The following is a 19887-nucleotide window of genomic DNA, read 5'->3' on the forward strand; positions in this document are numbered from 1 at the left end:
AGGAGGTCATCACTGAAAGCAGCAACTTCTTGCTTGGTCCCCAAAACCGCCTGAAAATGTGAGATTTATAACAGAGGTTGTTTTAACTGATTACTGAGAAGAAGCAAAATCAATATAAGACATTGCCTTTTATCCTCATCCCTTGCCAGTTATTCCAAAGAAATAAATTGATTGATGGTATCACAAGCTATGAAGAGGCCCAATAGGATCATGATAAGTGAGTACTCTCCTCTCCAACATCATCCAAGGAAGTGAGCAATGCTGTTTCTGTCCCATATTTAGTCGTGAAAAAAAGGTAAAAGAGTCCCTGTGGATTTTACTTGGCTAGTCATTGCTGACTATAAGGGGCAGTGCTGGTTTCCATTTCAAGGGCATTTAGCCAGTGCTGTCCAAAGACATTTCTGCGGCAGCATAGCATCATGGAGCATTGTTACCTTCCCACCAAAGTTGTACCTGTTTATCTATTTGTATCTGTATCCTTTGAACTGCTACATTGGCAGGAGCTGAGATAAAGGCTCATCCCATCGGATCTCAACCTGGGCTGCCCACTTTCCAGCCGACAAGCCCAGCATCTTAAGCACTGAGCCACTGCATCACCCATTTAGGCCTGAACCCAGACGGAAAATGATTCAAATAGTTTGTTTCCTTTAAGGCAGGGATGTCAAATTCGTGGAGCATGGGCTGGATGCGTCACATGCTACCCCCCACCCCCAGTTTAGTGAAAGGGGGGGAATCATGACACATCATGTGACAATGTGACAACATGAGTTTGACACCCCTGCTTTAGGGTGTTCACAGTTGATTCACCAGTATCAACTCTATTATTCAACACAGTTGATCCAAGGATGGCCTCTTTAGACCTTTGGCAAAAAAAAAGGCAGATCTTCTTGGTAACAATCATTCTTAGGATAAGTTGAAAGATGGAGAATAGCTTAAAGTTATGGACAGAGGTATAAACTGAATAAATCTATGAGCCCCTCATAAAACATTGCTCCTGCTTCAGCATACTAAACTTTTATCTGCTTATTTCTAGAAAAGTGAAAATGGATATTTGTGCTGCTTTATGGCTTAGAGAATTGTTACTACTAAGATCAGCAAGTGCAAATTAATATTGATCCCCTTCCTTGCTCAGGAAAACAAAGTGAAATGTGGAAGAAACAAAATGAAATGTTATTATGCTCTCTATCCAAATACTTTTCTTGATCAATACAAGAATATTCCATCTTTCCATAAAACAGAAAAGCACATCATGTTGAGCAATCACATTGGGTATAAATTTAATGTTTCAATAGTACTTGCAGAATTCAAGGAGTGGCAAGGAGTTTCTGTTAGCAGCAATTATTCTAATGTACAAATACCTTTAAAAAAAAATCTGATCCCAACATGAATTCATGTGAATTTACATTCCTGTTTGGTGATTCTGCTTTGACCTGGATTTAAACCTTGGGCTTCGACCCGTAGATCATTTTGACAAGCCCTTTCTTATGATTCCTATTTATTCCTACCAAGAGACATACAGTAGGCATTCTTTGATATCATTCAAGGGCAGATCTAACAATGGAGTTCTGTGACCTTTTTATTTCTTACACTCATAATACATAACAATATCATAGTATGAAGTAATGTAATATAATGTATACGATGACAGCATTCTAGGTACTGTCATTATGTTTTTAGCAAATATGGAAAGTTCTTTCCAGACGACCATAGATTCTTGATTTTCTCCTTAGAAATTTTAGGACATAAATTGCCGTGATAATTTTAAAAAAGTATTCTTACAAATACCATGCATCTATTTTATTGGTAATAAAATAGAATTTTTACAAAAAAGTGAAATGTTTGAGTAATACAGTGCAGTCAGGTGTAGAAACGTATCTTCACAAAGACAGCATTTGTGGAAAGCTTTTCAAATATAAAGCAATACATAGCTTTGAGAGTTTCAGAGCATACTGGCGAATGAGGAAGGGAAAACGTATAAAGAAATGAGTGAGACTGCAAGAATAAAAAATAAAAATGAACTGAAACAATATTAAGTATTTACACATTTCAGATATATACTTGAAACAGATTTTAGGCTTGTGATAATAATTTCTTTTTACTTGCAGTAACACATCAATAATCAAATTGAGGGCAGATACGATATTGTTGCCATTACAGAAACTTGGTGGGATGAAACCCACAAATGGAACATACAGCTAGAAAGATTTAAATTATTTAAAAGAAATAGACCAAATAAAAGAGGAGGTGGAGTTGCACTATATATAAGAAATAACTACATCTCTACAGAAATAGAGCACAACAATGATGAGAACTATCTTGAATGCATTTGAGTCAATATTAATGGCTGGGGGGGGGACACAACATTTCCATAGGTTTATACTACAGGCCACCCAACCAAGCAGAGGAAGTAGATGAACTTTTTGCTAGTCAGCTAACTAAGGTATGTTGGAAGCACACCACAATAGTAATGAGGGATTTTAACTACCCTGACATCAACTGAAAAACAAACTCTGCACCAAGTGGAAGATCCAACAGGTTCCTAACAAACCTAGCAGACAACTTTGTTTCCCAAAAAGTAAAAAAGGGAAAAAGGGGATCGGCCATATTAGACTTAATTCTCACTAACAGAGAGGAAATTATAGAAGGCGTTGAAGCCGTAGGAACCCTGAGGACAAGTGACCATGCAATATTGGAATTCAACATTATGCAAACACAAGTAGTAGAACAAAGTCAAACTAGAGTCTTGGATTTTAAGAGAGCTAATTTCAATAAACTTAGAGAGAGCTTGGGAAGAATTCCATGGATGAGAATCCTCAAGGGGAAAACAACTCAAGAAGCTTGGGAAATTTTGAAAAATGAGATTACAAAAGCTCAGTCTAGCACAATACCAACGAAGAAGAAAAATAACAGCTCCCAAAATAAACCAGCATGGCTGAATAAAGAACTCTCTGACAAATTGAAAGACAAAAACGTTAAGTATAAAAAGTAGAAAGAGGGGGACATAACGAAGGCAGAAAATCAGCATATAGCCTGAGCCTGTAAAGATGAAGTAAGGAAAGCTAAAGCTCACAATGAAGAAAGGCTTGCCACAAAAGTAAAAAAAAAAATAACAAAAAAAGTTTCTTCCAACATGTTAAAAACAAGAAAAAAGTTAAGGAAACAATTGATCCATTGCTGGGAGAAAGTGGCAAGAAGGTGATAAGCAACAGGGAGAAAGCAGAACTATTTAACTCATTTTTTGCATCTGTCTTTACACAAAGGAATAAAACAGTCCAATCTATCAAAAACAGCACCACAAAAATCAGATTAGGAACACAAATTGAAATAGGGAAGAAAATGGTAAGTGAGCACCTGTCTACCCCAGGCGACTTCAAATCACCAGAACTGTACAGATTATACCCCAGGGTTCTGAAGGAACTGGCAGACGAGATCTCAGAACCACTGAACTATATATTTCAGAGATCCTGAAGCACCGGGGAACTGCCAGAGGACTGGAAAAGAGCTGATGTGGTTCCCATCTTCAAAAAAGGAAAACAAAATAGATCCAGGAAACTATAGACCTATCAACCTGACCTCAATACCAGGAAATATTTTGGAAAAGATAATCAAGCAACGTATTAGAGAACACCTAGAAATAAACAAAGTAATAGGCAAAAGCCTATTGTCAAAAACAGATCACACCAGACTAATCTTATTGCATTCTTCGACAAAGTGACAAAATTAGTGAACCAGAGGAATACCGTCGATATAGTTTACTTGGACTTTAGTAAGGCATTTGATAAGATAGACCATTACCTACTAATAGATAAAGTAGAAGAATGTGGGTTGGACAGCATCACCACCAGATGGATTCGTAACTGGCTGACCAACCGCACTCAACGTGTAATCCTCAATGGAACTGCATCTACATGGAGGGAAGTATGCAGAACCCCAAGGCTCTGTTTTAGGCCCGGTACTCTTCAACATCTTCATCAATGATTTGGATGAGGGAATAAATGGGGAACTCATCAAATTTGCAGATGACACCAAGCTGGCAGGAATAGCCAACACTCCAGAAGACAGGCTTAAGATACAGAAGTATCTTGACAAACTTGAACATTGGGCATTATCAAATAAAATGAAATTCAATGGTGAAAAGAGTAAGATTCTTAGGCAAGAAAAACGAAATGCACAGATACAGTCTAGGTAGTACCTTGCTCAATAGTAGTAATTGTGAGAGGGATCTTGGAGTCCTAGTGGACAACCATTTAAATATGAACCAGCAGTGTGCAGCAGCTGCCAAAAAAGCCAATACAGTTCTAGGATACATAAACAGAGGGATAGAATCAAGATCACGTGAAGTGTTAATACCACTTCATAATGCCTTGGTAAGGCCACACTTGGAATACTGCATTCAGTTTTGGTCTCCACGCTGTAGAAAAGATGTGGAGACTCTAGAAAGAGTGCAGAGAAGAGCAACAAAGATGATTAGGGGACTGGAGACTAAAACATATGAAGAACGGTTGCAGGAACTGGGTATGTCTAGTGTAATAGAAAGAAGGACTAGGGGAGACATGATAGCAGTGTTCCAATATCTCAGGGGTTGCCACAAAGAAGAGTGAGTCAAACTATTCTCCAAGGCACCTGAGGGTAGAACAAGAAGCAATGGGTGGAAACTAAATAAGGAGAGAAGCATCTTAGAACTGGGGAGACAGTTAGAACAATTAATCAGTGGAACAGCTTGCCTCCAGAAGTTGTGAATGCCCCAACACGGGAAGTCTTTAAGAAGATGTTGGATAGCCATTTGTCTGAAATGGTGTAGGGTTTCCTGCCTAGGCAGGGGGTTGGACTAGAAGACCTCCAAGGTTCGTTCCAATTCTGCTATTGTATTATTAGGAAGAATGAATCTATTTCTTTAGCTGACTGATGCTGGGATGAAATAATGGTAATTGTCCTAATCATTCCTCCTAAGTTTCCCACCCTTCCAAAACAATCTTTAAGTTTCCCTAAATGTGCTGCCCATGTTGCCTTGAAAACCCTACAAGAAGTTTTCTATCTTCAGAAGCGATTGAAATTTTAATCTAGTTACCCGTAGCCAATTTCAATTTCTAGTACAGCACACTAATACATGGAAGCAAGGGGAGCAATGTGGAGGGCAGGTGGTCCTTTTTCTTTGTCTTCAGCACCAGAATGTCATGGGCTTAATCTGCTGAATGGAAACCATCAAGAGAAAGTAATGTGTGATTGGTTCCTTTCCTTTCAAGGAGGAAATAACTGTGGCATGTGTTTTGAAATAACAATTTAATTGGGTAACTCCAAAAGGCTTCAGTGACTTTGAGATCCTTATGTATGGTACATGTTACAACTTCAATTATATGTGTTTGACTCTCTGATATTGACATAAATAACTGGCTATTTGTGGTTTCTCACTTCCTTAATCTCTGGCTATCAGAACACAGTTGGGATGGCAAAACTGACATTACTTGGGAGATTCATTCACTTTCTCAGCACTTCATTTCTTTAATACGTTAAGCTATACATCCTAACTTCATTCTTCCTTGCAGTAACTTCTGTGCTCTCCTGTTCACACAACTGGGAATTCAACTCAGCACTAAGCATTCTAAATATAAACTCATGACTGACCTTATTTTTATAGTTTGCATTACTGAAGCAGATTTAAGTCTCTTGACAATGAAGGATTGGGTGCCAGGTTAATATTTAATGGCACTAGCCCAAACTTTTAACATCCTAAAAATAGAGATCAGGTGGAAAGACTACCATTTTTTTTGTATTGCTATCACGGTTATTATTATTTTTTGTATGCTGGTATAAACCCACCAGGAATATGGAGGTATAGAAGTAAATAAAGCAAATAAATAAATAATCAATTACACCACTTTCTCTGTCCAATTTCCTCCTCTGTAATTTATTATACAATCTCTGCAATTATATAACCATGTATTGTACTTTTTGACTTCTGCTACCTACTCTAAGTAAGACAGAGCATTGATGGTAAGCCATAATCCTCACAACCATGACTTGCAAGTAACCAGGAAGTCCTTTTGGGAAAGGACCAGGTTTGTCACCAATTATCTTACCCTCCAAGCACCAAATAAAGCCCAGTCATCAGAAGCGGCACAGTTATATCATAAACTTTAACCAAAAATCCTAATCAGACTAACACCCAACCAAAATCAATTATGAGAGGATCCATCCAAGGAAAGGCCAAGTTTGGTAACAATTATGTCCATCCTGACCTCAGAAGTGGTATTCTGCCTATTAGGACCGGCTCACCCAAATCGGTAGCGGAAATTGCGTGTGGCCCCGCCCACCGACCCTGGCTCTATGGCATTCCATTTAGGGACTTTTTTTTAGCCAAAGCACATGCGCGGAAGGCTGAATGCATGAGCGGATGTGCACGCGCTCACATTTGGAACCGGTAGGGAAGGTAGGTGAATACCACCCCTGCCTGGCATCCATACTTAATTATCAAAGGAAATGAAGCTCTACACGACTGGCAGGAAAAACAAGTAGAAAACTAGGGGGATTTTTTTAAAAAAAGAACACCAGTTTTTAAAGTGTGCATGTTTAAATTAAACTAGGTTATTATCAACAGTATCTGGCTTTGAAAATGGCTCAAATCAGATAGCCAATGAATTTTAAATTACAGATTTGAATAGAATCTGTAGATTTGAAATCTCTAATTCAAATGGAATCAGAGGTGATTCACAAAGACTTATTTATTTGCTGTTAAAACTCTTGGGTTTGTATCCTTAAACTGGGCAAAACAGCACATCACAGGACAAACCCTTTTCAACTAATGTAAGCCTAACTTAGAGAGTTCATTATTTTTGTGGAAATGAATATTTTGAAAATTCTTGCTGTTTCAATGCCATTGCCCTTCATTTCCACAGCTGCTCTGCCCCAGTTATGTGGTTCTCATTTCCTTTCCACAAATCAATGGGGAAGTTTGCAGGAAGAAAGTCAATGGAGATCTCGTAACTGCAGCTGACAGCAATGGCACTTAGCACTTATATACTGCTTTACAGCCCTCTCTAAGGGGTTTACAGAGTCAGCATATTGCCCCCAACAATCTGGGACCTCATTTTACCCACCTCGAAAGGATGGAAGGCTGAGTCAACCTTAAGGCTGTGAGATTTGAACTGCCAAATTGCAGGCAGCCGGTAGTCAGCATAAGTAGCCTGCAGTACTGCACTATAACCAGAGGTGGTATTCTACCGGTTCAGACCGGTTCTCCCAAACTGGTAGCAGAAATCACGGGTGGTCCCGCCCACCTGCCCTTGCTCTATAGCAGCGATGGTGAACCTTTTTTGGCTCGTGTGCCATAAGTGGGGGAGGCGCAGGGGGGTAGTGTGTGGGCGTGCCACGTCCATCATGCAATGCGTGACCCCCCAGTGTGCATGCGCGCACTACAAGCATGCCTCCTATTTTTGCATGCTTTTTTTGCCCTCTCCAGGCTCCAGAGGCTTTATAGGAGGCTGGGGAGGGCGAAAACAGCTTCCTTGCCCCCGGAAGCCCTCCGGAGGCTTGAGGGACCTTCAGGACGCTTCCCTGAAGCCTCCGGAGCAGTCAAAATGACCCTCCGAGCAAACCGGAAGTTCATTCCTGAATTTCCGGTTTGCCCGTAGGGCTGTTTTTTTGCACTTCGGATGCTTCAGGGAAGCTCATGAAGCCTCCGGAGGGGTCTGGGGGGGCGGCGGCGAGGGAGGCTCTTTTCGCCCTCCCCAAGCTCCTATAAAGGCTCTGGCTTTTTAAAACCTTTTTTAAAATGGCTTTAAAAAAGGGTGAACTCAGCTGACAGGGCAGCGCCTCCCGTGCCCTGAGAAATGGCTCTGTGTGCCACCTGTGGCATGCGTGCCATAGGTTCGTCATCACTGCTCTATAACATCTCATTTAGGTACCCTTTTAGACAAAAGTGTACGCACGGAAGTCTGAGTGCATGCGCGGAGGTGCCATGTTCACTCAATTTTGCGAACCGATAGGGAAAGTAAGTGAATACCACCCCTGACTCTAACCACTGCGCCACCGGGGCTCCTGATGGCAGCAACATGACAGTTATTTTGGACTACTTTCTTTAAATATGAAAATATATCTGAAAGACTAACGCAATGGATCTCAGATTGCTAGTTATAGATAAAGGCACAGGAGAATATTTACCTGTCTTTGGTTCCACAGAAAAATAAGGCTGACCTTGAAGGATGCTGTAAACCACTCTGGCACTGTTGCCATATGTAGGGTCATCTGCATCAGTTGCTGTTACTTGTACCACAGAGGTTCCTGGAAGTGTTAAGAAACAATAATGGATTTGTTAATGTTTGCCATGAAACAGAGAAACATAATATTGTGTTTCTGAGGTGAGCATTTTTAATGGTAATAATACTACAGCTCCAAACCATGTTGATATGTATGTCATTTAGATTACACTGAACTTCTTTGATGCTTTTAACATCAAACGAGTTGATAACAATTGTCAGTTATTCATCAAATGTTACTCTTGAATTGCAAAATCGGATAGTGCCTGAAATAAAAGACATCTTCCATTTGCTCCCAGAGAAAATGCACACAAGATACAAATGAGTCAAGTCAATGTCAAGGCAATTCAGCAATGTATTCATCCATAAGACTTTAATATTGATCATTTAAAAAAGATTTTGTGCTGTAAAAGTTGTAGTATCAGTCTTTTCCTGCTATTAGAATCAATTATTCCAGAGCAGAAAATGGAGTTTTGCAAGCATGTGTCAGGAAGGTATGAATAAGTGTCATCTATGTTCCTGGAGTGCATATGAAGATAGGAATGCACAGATTGATGATAGCTGCCTTGACGCTCCAGGGAATTGTTAAAATGGAAGAATCAGAGACAAATTCACAGACAAACTGTGCACATGTTGTCTGTTGTGAGGAGTAAATGTTGAAAAAAGCCAAAATGACTATATGCCTTTGCTTACTTTGTTGTATGAAGGAAAAATTGGATGTGTTAGGAAAAATATTCCATTATTTTAAGTGGAGTACTCAGGAACTAAATAAGGTAAAAGAAAAGATATAGGATAAGAATGGATTGGTCCTTGAGGAACGTGAATTAATACAAAAGTGTATAATCAATATGAAAGAGTTATGCTGAGGTGGTTTGATAATCTAGGAAAAAATAAATCAGGCTCAAATAGGAAAAAAAATTAAAGGGGTTAAAAGGAGAAAAGAGAATAGAAAGTCATGATTTGATGATGTCGGTGATGGTAAACATTTTAAAAATGGAAAAGTTTAACTAAATACGAATTGGTCTATGGGCAGGAGATAAACAAGGATAGTTTACAAGGATGCAAAAGTTATAGTAACATATGTTTGGTGTATATGTTTGCCTTTCATATCTCAAGTCTTTAATTCTACAGCATAGTATTTCTCATTCATTCGTTTGTTCATTCATTTTTGCACTTTGAATAATAAAATGATATATGCCAAAATGCCAATAGTGTGGTATATATGAGTATATGGCATCTCAATATGTGCCAGAAAAGTTTTGTTTTCTTTCTTAAGACTGTAACTACTATGCAGCAAAATATTATGATTAAGGATTCTAAATAAGGATTGTTTCAGGATTCTAAATAAGTACAATAAGAATATATTATCTATCCCTTATTAGCAAATGCCCTTTAAAATAGATGATTACTCTTACTTATGAAAATGGTTGTATACTTTTGTTTCTTTAATAAAGAATTTCTCAAATATTTCCAACAAATAAAATTGCAAATGGCATCACATATATAATGTTTGCAAGTATGTTGATATGTTTATCTAGTCTGTTTGGAAGCATATGACAATGCAATTATGACATTAAAGGTAAAAGTTCCCCTCACACATATGTGCTGGTCGTTCCTGACTTGAGGGGACGTTGCTCATCTCTGTTACAAACACCAAGAGCCAGTGCTGTCTGAAGATGTCTCTGTGGTTGTGTGGCCGGCATGACTAAACGCCAAAGGTGCACGGAATTCTGTTACCTTCCCATCAAAGGTGGTCCCAATTTTTCTACTTCAATTTTTACATGCTTTCGAACTGCTAGGTTGGCAGAATTTGGGACAAATAACGGGAGTTCACTCTGTTACGTGGCGCTAGGGATTCGAACTGCTGAACTGCCAAACATTCTGATTGACAATCTCAGGTCTTAGCCACTGAGCCACCGTGTCCCCTAGTCATGCCATTAGGGCAAACTATAAGGTAGAGTTCCAGGTTTCATTCCCCACTGTGATCTAGAAAGTCCATAGCAGGGATCACCCACACCCCCACTTACTGAAATAAGTAAGTAACCATAATATGCATTTTGGTACTACCTAAAAGCACATTTGGATTCTGCAGAGCCTTCCTATTCTAAGGGCCTTTGTACATCCCTTGTCTCTGTCACTGCTGCCTATCTCTGACCCAGGAAATGCACTAACCTTGATACGACACTTACTTAAAACAAGCTTATTTTATCACATTTAAGGAATAAGTCATTTGAGAACAAAAGTGCCTGTAGAAAATTATTCCCTTGGGCAGCATGACCAAAGAAAAGGATTGCTGAAGCTGTAATTAAATCTGTGGAGGATTCCAAGTTGCCTGGTTGCGTACTAGAGAAACCTTTTTCTTTTCATCTAGACTCTATTCTGTTAGAAGATAAAATCAAATCAAATCTTTATTGCGGTCATAGACCAGCATAACTGCTAGAAGATTGTTTTCCCCAAATACATAATCAAGTTAGCCTTTAGGTACGTTGTCCTAAATAGAGAATGTTCTGAAAAGATTGCTGATGTGGGAGTAATAGAAACAAAGTCGGAGTTTTTCACCAGAAGACAAATTGTAAAGCAAAGAAACAAAGGCTTGTGGCAGATAGGAGAGGGGAGAAAAGATATATAGACAAGGAAAACAGCTATGTAATGATATTGATACCTCAGTGTACAAGGAGCAACAAGAGTGAGAAGTGAGGGAACCTGGAAAGCTATAAAGAAAGGAGAGAGACATTAGAGGAAGGGTGAATTATTACAGACTTTCTTTATAATCTGTCTAAAACTGTCTACAAGAGCAGTGTAAATTTTCAGAGATATCCAGAAACAAAACAAAACAGAACAGGTGCTCATGGATTCAGCAGGACTTTACAAGACAAAACTGTAAATTACAAACTCCCAGAGCAGGTTCACATGAATAGATGAGTGGACAAACTACCTCTCCAATGATTCTCCTAATCTATTCAAGACTACCTAAAGTAGAAATGCAGGGGCAGCCCAAGCTAAACGGTACCAGCAGAGAGATTCCAACCTTAAAAATGAGAGGAAACGAGAGGGAAAGTCCAGCAGCAACTAAACTGATGTTTTGCCAAGGCAAAACCTTGAAAAAGCAAAAAAATAAAATAAAATGCTGGCACTTTAAAAGAGAATATTCAGGATAATGAAAGGCATTTCATTATAGGCATTTAAAAATTTTAAATATGTATGTATGTATAGATGTATGCAGAGAGACACGGTGGCTCAGTGGCTAAGATGCTGACTTTGTCGATCAGAAGGTTGGCAGTTCAGCGGTTTGAATCCCTAGCGCCGCGTAATGTTACTTGTCCCAGCTTCTGCGAACCTAGAAGTTCGAAAGCTTGTAAAAATGCAAGTAGAAAAATAGGAACTATCTACGGTGGGAAGGTAACAGCGTTCTGTGCGCCTTTGGTATTTAGTCATGCTGGCCACATGACCACAGAGACGCTGCTCTTAGATATGGAGATGATCACTGCCCCCTAGAGCCTGAAATGAGTAGCACACATGTGCATCTTTACCTTTATAAGATGTATACATGTATGTATGACATGTATATCCAGCCTGATTGTCTCTGAACATAAGCAGAATGCTTCCAATGAAATGGAATAAGGTTCTTGTAAAATAGAACCAAGACTATTTTTTTCGGAATCAATTGTTGGACAAAATTTCTTAACTTTTTTCATCCCAATACATACAGGCAGAGATATATCCACACATACAAATCCAGAAAAAGATCCCCTTCTGGTGAGCACTAGCTACTGTTACTGCTATCAATAATGGCCCACAGTTCTGTGCAACTTCTCTGTGGAGAGAAAAAAAAAATCATTGAAAAGATCTCCAATTACTCTGTCCACAAACTGGATAGAGAAATTACTATCAGGAAGATTAAATATACTAAGTATGCACAAAAAGCCTTTCTTTTATGATCTTTCCTTTAAGGTCAAAACTTTCTGTTTTGAGAATTCGACACCAATACTTTCCATGTTCTGTGTCTTCAAAGAACAGCTTTTTACAAGTTTAATTCCAGGAAAGAGGAGTTCTCAACATTAATAATAATGATAAATGTTGTTGAGGGCTGAAGCATACAGTTTATTGATATTGCTGTACCAGGAGATGCTAGAGTCAAAGAAAAAGAACTGGAAAAAAATCATGAAATATGGCGACCTGGAAATCGAAATCATACGGCTATGCATGAAACATGGAACAGCGATACCCATTGTCATTGGGGCACTTGGCACTATGTCCAAGAATCAATAAATTGCAGCTTCCTGCAGTAACACTAGCGGAACTGCAAAAAACTGCACTACTCGGAACATCGTATATTTTAAGAAGATACTTGGTTGATAACCGAGGATGCTGTAGCAACCTGTATCAACCATTAGCACCAGTCAATGGTATTTGTGACACAATTTTAAATGTTCAGTTAACTTGAGTGTCATATTTAATGAATAAAGTGTATAGTAGTAGTAGTAGTAGTAGTAGTAGTAGTAGTAGTAGTAGTAGTGGTGGCCTTTATTGTCATTTTCATCATGTATACAACGAAATTGGTTTAGCCTCTACTGGTGCAATCCATAACAGAAAATACAAGGCAACATGAATAGTATAGAGAATAAACCTTATACAGATAATTAGTGGGGGGGACGGGGACTAGTCATATGTTTCCATATGTATGTGGAATGGTTGTGATTGTGTTTAGGAGTCTGACAGCCACTGGGTAAAAGCTGTTTTTAAACCTGTTTGTCCAGCTGGATATCCTTTGATGTCTTCTGCCTAATGGTAAAAGTGAAAACAGGCACTGGCCAGGGTGTGAATCATTCCTAAGAATCTTCCTTACTCTTCCTTACAATTCACATGCCGAAATTTATCTTCTATATTTGTTTAAAAATTATTAAAAAGCAACATACACTGACAACACTCTATATATTATACGCCCGAGTTTTCTATTTTACATCTGAGCAACTGGATAAAAGAATGGTAGTCTAAAATTTCAAACTGGATTTATATAAGTGTTGTGCTATCTGCAGTAAATGTGATATGAGGTCATACTGCATAGTTCCTAACATCTCCTTATTCTTTCTCTTTTTTAAAAAAATATTATGACCATTATTTAGTGCCCTTTCCTTTGTTCTCCTGAGTACAATGTTGCCATTCTAGAATTTATAATCTCTCTTGGAACCACAGCCATTGCTCTTGAGACTTGCATTTACTGACAACAGTCTTTTACAAATACCTCCAGCAATCAGCTCTATTTTTACAGTTAGTAATTCTTGAGGAAGTCACAGAAGCATATATAAACTTCAGTGACAGCCTCTACAATTCCACTAGGGAAACTGTATAAATCCAGAAGTTCACCTACAGACAATATCATAGATTTTGCCAACCCCGTTGCTGAACTGCAGGAGTCAAATTAAAAGAAAAAGAAAAATTAGACTCCTGACTAAATCCATATACATTTTTACGTGTGAAACCTCTTCCAATTGTATAAATATATAGAAGACAAGAACAAGGATTTCTAGCCAGAAAAAAACTACTGAATGTTTTGCTGAAATTTTTAGGTATAAAAAAAGGGTTTAAGCATATATATGTCTCACTTTTATATAATGGTTTCTAATAAAAAATGATTTAGGCAGACTTAACATTTCTTCCAGTTTGTACTCACCAACATTTTTATTGCTGATGAGTATAAGGATTTCAAATCACCGTATTATAGTAAAACTTACCTGGGAACCAATAAAGCAAAGATTCTCCTTTCCACTCTTTAGCTTTAACACATCATGTCTTCATTTCCTAAAAGCATACTCATATTTTTTAAAACTAACACATTTTCATTTATTACTTTGTTATTCTTTTTTTTAAGTCCTGGATTCCAGACTCTTAGAGATATCAGTGTGGATTGAGTGAGCGATGGAGAATTTAATTTGAACATACAGTAGGTATCATCCTACATCATCTTTATTTTTTTAAATTACATTTTCATTTTTCTCCCAGAAAAATCCAAGGACATGTAGAAAGTGTTGGCCTATGGTTAATTCTTGTGCAAAATTATTTATTTAATTTATTATTATTTAATAAGAAACCAAACTGGAAGCAAAATATGGACAGCTTTAAGAAATGAACATATTCCATTAGATAAATGTAAAATATGAAAAAATAGGATAATGATATTTTTAAATACTGGTGCCTTTCTGTAATCAGTGCTATAATCTAAATAACTAGAATGTTATTTAAGAATTAAAGATGTCTTAAGCCTTTAAACATCAAAGAGATTGGTAGTTTTTAAGCTTTAATAGCTCATTTTGGCTGAAATTACTTTTACTGTCCTCAATACCCAATTAATAAAGTCCTTGTCATGGATCTAATTTTAAAATATGTGAGGTAGTTACTTCATTTCTCCTTAGTATTTCATGAATGCAGGAGATGTTTAATTAGAAATGGTGTCATATAAATAAACCATGACTTACTGTGACTATATAAGATAAATGTCACACAAGTAGTTCATGAAGCTAAATTCAGTATTAATGCAGTATTAAATATTACTCTACCAGTAACCACAAAGGCATTTAAATATATCATTCTATGAAACTTGAATTAGATTTAATGTTCTGTAATATACAAAACTCATGAACTATATATAATCCCATTTAGATATTATTTCTCTGCCTTTTGTTAGACTTCCTTTGTAGAGGAATTGCAATTTTGCTGTTTTTGCCATCTAAAGAATACTTATACACAAAAATAACTTCTATTTGCAAAAGAATAAGTAAAATGGTTTGTATGCATGGTAAAGCTATATGGATTTCTATCTCAATATATTTTCTAATAGAATATAATTTCCATTTCAATTACATAACATGTAAAACCTTACAATTAATAACATGCTACATGAGGAGTATACTGATTGAATGGTTCAGTGAAATGTGGTGGATATAGTATACTTGGATTTCAGTAAGGCATTTGACAAAGTAGATCACAGCTTACTTTGTGGTAAGCTAAAACAATGTGGGATAAACAGCATCACCATCAGATGGATTTTCAACTGGCTGACAAATAGCACTCAATGTGTAGTCCTTAATAGAACTACATCTACACAGAAAAATGTAGTGGGATACTCCAAGGTTCTGATTTAGGCCCAGTACTCTTTAACATCTTCATAAATGATTTAGATGAGGGAATAGAAGGGGAACTCAACAAATATGCAGACAGCACTAAACTGGCAGGAATAACCAACACTTCAGAAGACAGAAGACCGGCTCAACAAATTCAACAAACTTGTATATTGGGCCCTATCTAATGAAAATAAATGTACATTTTTACATTTAGACAAAAAAAATCAAATGTACAGGTATAGATTAGTGAAACCTGGCTTTAAAGCTATAACTGTGAGAGGGATCTTGGAGTCCCAGAGGACACTAAATATGAGCCAGCAATTGTGCACAGGAGTCAAAAAAAGCCAACACAATCCTAGGTTACTTTAACAGAGGGATAGAATCAAGATTACGGGAAATATTAGTATTGCTTTATAAAGCCTTAGTAAGACCACACTTAGAATACTGCATCCAGTTTTGGTCACTGTATTATAAAAAAGATGTAGAGACTCTGGAAAGTGGACAGAAAAAAGCAACAAAGATGATTACGGAGTTGGAGGCTAAAACACATGAAGAAAGGTTGGAGGAATTTGGTTTGTCTAGTCTAGTAAAAGGGGGTGATATGATAGCAGTGTTCCAATATTTGAGGGGCTGACACAAAGAAGAGGTGGTCGATCTATTTTTCAGAGCACCAGAAAGCAAGAGAAGAAACAATGGATGGAAAATAACACAGGAGAGAAGTAAGGAGAAATTTCCTAACATTGAGAACAATTAACCAATGGAACAGCTTGCCTTCAGAAGTCATGAGTGCTCCATGAGGATTTTAAGAGACTGGACAGCCATTTATCTGGAATGGTATATGGCCTCCAGCTTGTGCAGGGGGTTGGACTAGAAAACTTCCAAATTCCTTCCAACTCTGTTATTCTGTTCTTCTGATTCTTCACCATAGCTTCAGAGAGATACGCAAAGTAAGCTAAATATTTTTGTATTTGTGTTTAAAATGTTCTATGCAGGTATATACATGGACGAGTACATCACATTTTGACATATGATTTGCCACTTGCTTCTTTCTTGCCAGGTTAAGAAACACATATTTGATACACATATTTGAAAGTGAAGAAGAAAAGATGGGGCAAAGCTCCAAACTACAACATATTAATAGAGAAATGAGTAGGACTCAAGCTGGTATGTCCTGAGCATTATCTAGGTAAATTTTTGTTTAGGTATTAGAACTGAATTTCCAGAATGGTGCTTATGTTCACCAAGGGGGCACCCATAAGCATGTTTGGATATTGCTAGACCACCACAGAGACTATTTTATAAATGGACTAGTAATCAGTTTCTCTGCCTAATTAGGAACCTGCAAATTAGAGGTAACAGTAATAACCAGCTTTCTGTAGCATTGCCATTCAGAAAGTTGTTAAGAAGACTGCATCCTGGCCCCTTTTTTAAAATAGGTATAGCAGTTCAATGGTCATTGCCTTAACTAAACAGGAATTCCAGCCCACTACACTTAAGACAGTTGACTCCGTTCCTATATCAAGATGATGAAAATATTATTTTCGTCACTGAAGTTGGTCTTAGAAGACAACTACTGGCTCTTACTGTAGAGAAGAATTGCTTACAATTAACTACACCAAAACTAAAATTATGGTCTTTTCAAGGGGATTGAGATGGTGTAAGCATCAATGGCGAATGAACAATACTACAGACCAAGTTTCATCTTTTAAATATCTCAGCACACTATTCCAGCAATCCGGCAAGAACTAATTAAAACTATTTCTAATACAGCTAATATTAGCGCTAAAGCTACACTCAGCTTTTTTTCATGCTACAGGAGGTAAGAATGCACTTGCTACCATAACACTTTTCAAAGCTAAATCTGTCTCCAAAATGTTATATGGTTTGCAGGTATGTGCATCCAGTAACCTAAAATCCCTTGATACAATGCAGTACAAATTCTTGAGAATGCTTCACTCAGAAACTGGGTCGAGTTCCTTGGATTTCAGGGCCCACGTATGTGGCTCTGGTTTGGGCTTCAGTTTTCCAGTAATTCCCTAGCTGTCATGATTCTTTTTAATAATTTCCCCCTTTTCGGAAGCTAGGATACAAAGTGACTTACCATATATCATTATGTTTCCTAGCCTTGGGAATTCCAAAAGCTACAGCTATAATGTAGCAGCAGGGGATCACATATCTCTTCACATAGAACAGGATATATCAGGCTACTGTCACTGGCATTATATAAACGGGAGGTCTATCCAGCCAGCAAGCTAACATCACCTGCGATCGCATCATAGAAATTATTCTTTAATCTCATTTAATGTCTTACCCTCTGCATTGTCGGAAATAACTTATAATAATATTCCTTTGTAGATCAAACCTGTTTCTGTGCTTTGGAGGAACCTGAGATCCTAGCATACATGTTCCTTTGATATTTATAGTAAGCTACATTCGATCCTTATACTTTCATTTGACAATAGAAGTCTCTTCTGCCTGAAGGACAATCCTAGTTGTTCCTTGCTACCAGACCAGAATCCCAACAGTTTCAAGAGAGCTGCAAAATTTCTCAACTGAAGTTGCCCTATGTAGAAAAGTATTTTGTTAATTTTATGATTTCATACAGTATACATAAGCTCATGTTCCTGTGTTATTACTTAATACTAAGATATTCAACAGATATTGACCCAGCAGTTCAAAAGCGGGCGACCACAAGTAGAAAAATGAGTTTAGCTCATTAAGAAGAGACTGGGCATCCATTTATCTGGAATGGAAAAGGTCCCCTGTTTGTGCAGATGTTGGACAACTTAGTGGGGACAGGAAAGGAGACTTTAACTGGTGTTTCCCAGGCAGTAGATGTCACCATTCCATCTTTTCAACCCAAAAGCGCTTTGGCACTCAAAACATGACAACAGTAGTAGTAATAGTAGTAGTAGCAGCAACAGTGATAAGTAGAATTCTAGCATTTTATTTTAAAGTATTTTTTTATTATTTACTGTAATTATTTGGTTTTTAGCATTCAGGTGCCACTTATAATATCCTGCTATCTGTACTTATTGTACTATAACAACATATAGTCCTGATAATATCCTAGCAAGTTTTCCAGCTTCTAGGCATTTTATTCTTCTTTGTGAATACTGTCTATATTTTCTGTCATGGTTTTCTGCCTTTTGCCTCCTACTCTTTTAAGATGTCAACGTTTAATTTGCTAGTCAGAGACTATAATGAAAACAAACAAAATCTTGTAATCTCCCAAAGCGCTCCGACTGCCCGTGGCATGCTAAAAAAAAAGATGCAAAATGTAACCACTGGCCAAAGAATCTGGGGAACAAGACTCAGAGAAAATATTTGATCTTTAAAAACAAGACCCCTGACAAAATGTGCTGCCACTTTTTCAATAAAGAAATGTTTTTAAATGCTGCCTTGGACTTAGCCTCTGCCTCATTTTTCCCCCTCTTTGATGTCAACAAGTTACTGCAAGGTTAAAAGACCACACTTTCATTTAGAGAAAAGTTATCAAGCAGATTTACTATCTGCAGTTTGCAGTCGTTGGTGGAAGTCACTATTCACGCATATAGTTGACATAACTAACCCAAGGTTGTCATCAAGGAAAAATGTCCATAATGTCCTGAAGCAGGATTGTAGATTTGTTCCCTCAGGAGAATCTCTAAATGGACTGGGTAAACAAGCAATAGATGAAAAATATCCAAGTACAGGTGTCGGTGCACAAAATGCAACCCTCCTGGAATATAACTGGAATCATAATAAAGGAGACTATCAAATCAGGCATAGAAGCAATTATTCTGACTAGAAGAGGCAAATATCCTAGTATGTATCATTTGACCAACAACATAGCAGACAGAGTGTTATAAGGATACTAGATGCAGTTGTGTGTGTCTTGCTTGATGTGTACACAAAGTAGAGCGATATGAATTATCTCTGAATCAGAGATGTGAAGACTGGGGGGGGGGGGGAGACAAAGACACATACCCAGAAGCAATAGGGGAAGATCAGGGTGGGAATTTTTGTTTGTTCTCTTTTCTAAAAAATTGAAAATAAATAGATTATGAAATATTTCCTATTTTTTTCTTTTTCTTCTTCATGGCTAAAGTGTCAAATAAAGTGGACCATATTTGGAAATACAACAAATTATAATCATAATCATAATAATTAACATGTAAAAATATAGAAAAGCTTGTCACAACAGTAGATTTCAGATACCCATGACACTGGAAAAACAAAAATAAAGTCTCAGGAAAATGAAAAGACACAACATTCCTAAAACCTGATAGTTCAATGTTCTTAAAATTAAGAACATTTTAAAATAAATTCATGTCAGCTTACAATCAGTGTCAGAACCAAATACATTTTCAATGTTATATAATAAACAAATCATTATAATCCAACGCATTTAAAAGTCACCAGATTGGGAAGGTGATTTAAAATTGTGAAATCCTCATAATACTTGCTTCAGGGAAGATTGCAAATCAACATAGGGAATGAGAAAAAATAATACTAATTAAAATTTTAAGAATAGA

The 19887-nt window shown here is 37.4% G+C and overlaps 1 protein-coding gene across 1 annotated transcript in view; it reads right to left on the reverse strand.

Moving 5' to 3' along the window:
• Positions 1 to 19887, reverse strand: part of CDH7 (cadherin 7) — a 132093-nt gene that overhangs the window by 38204 nt on the left and 74002 nt on the right. The window contains exon 4 of the mRNA XM_081950529.1: positions 8158 to 8277. Coding sequence (XP_081806655.1) covers positions 8158 to 8277 — 120 coding nt within the window. The remainder of the gene's footprint in view (positions 1 to 8157; positions 8278 to 19887) is intronic.

This window comes from Natrix helvetica, assembly GCF_964273705.1.
Source record: "Natrix helvetica genome assembly, chromosome: 4".
Taxonomy (NCBI): domain Eukaryota; kingdom Metazoa; phylum Chordata; class Lepidosauria; order Squamata; family Natricidae; genus Natrix; species Natrix helvetica.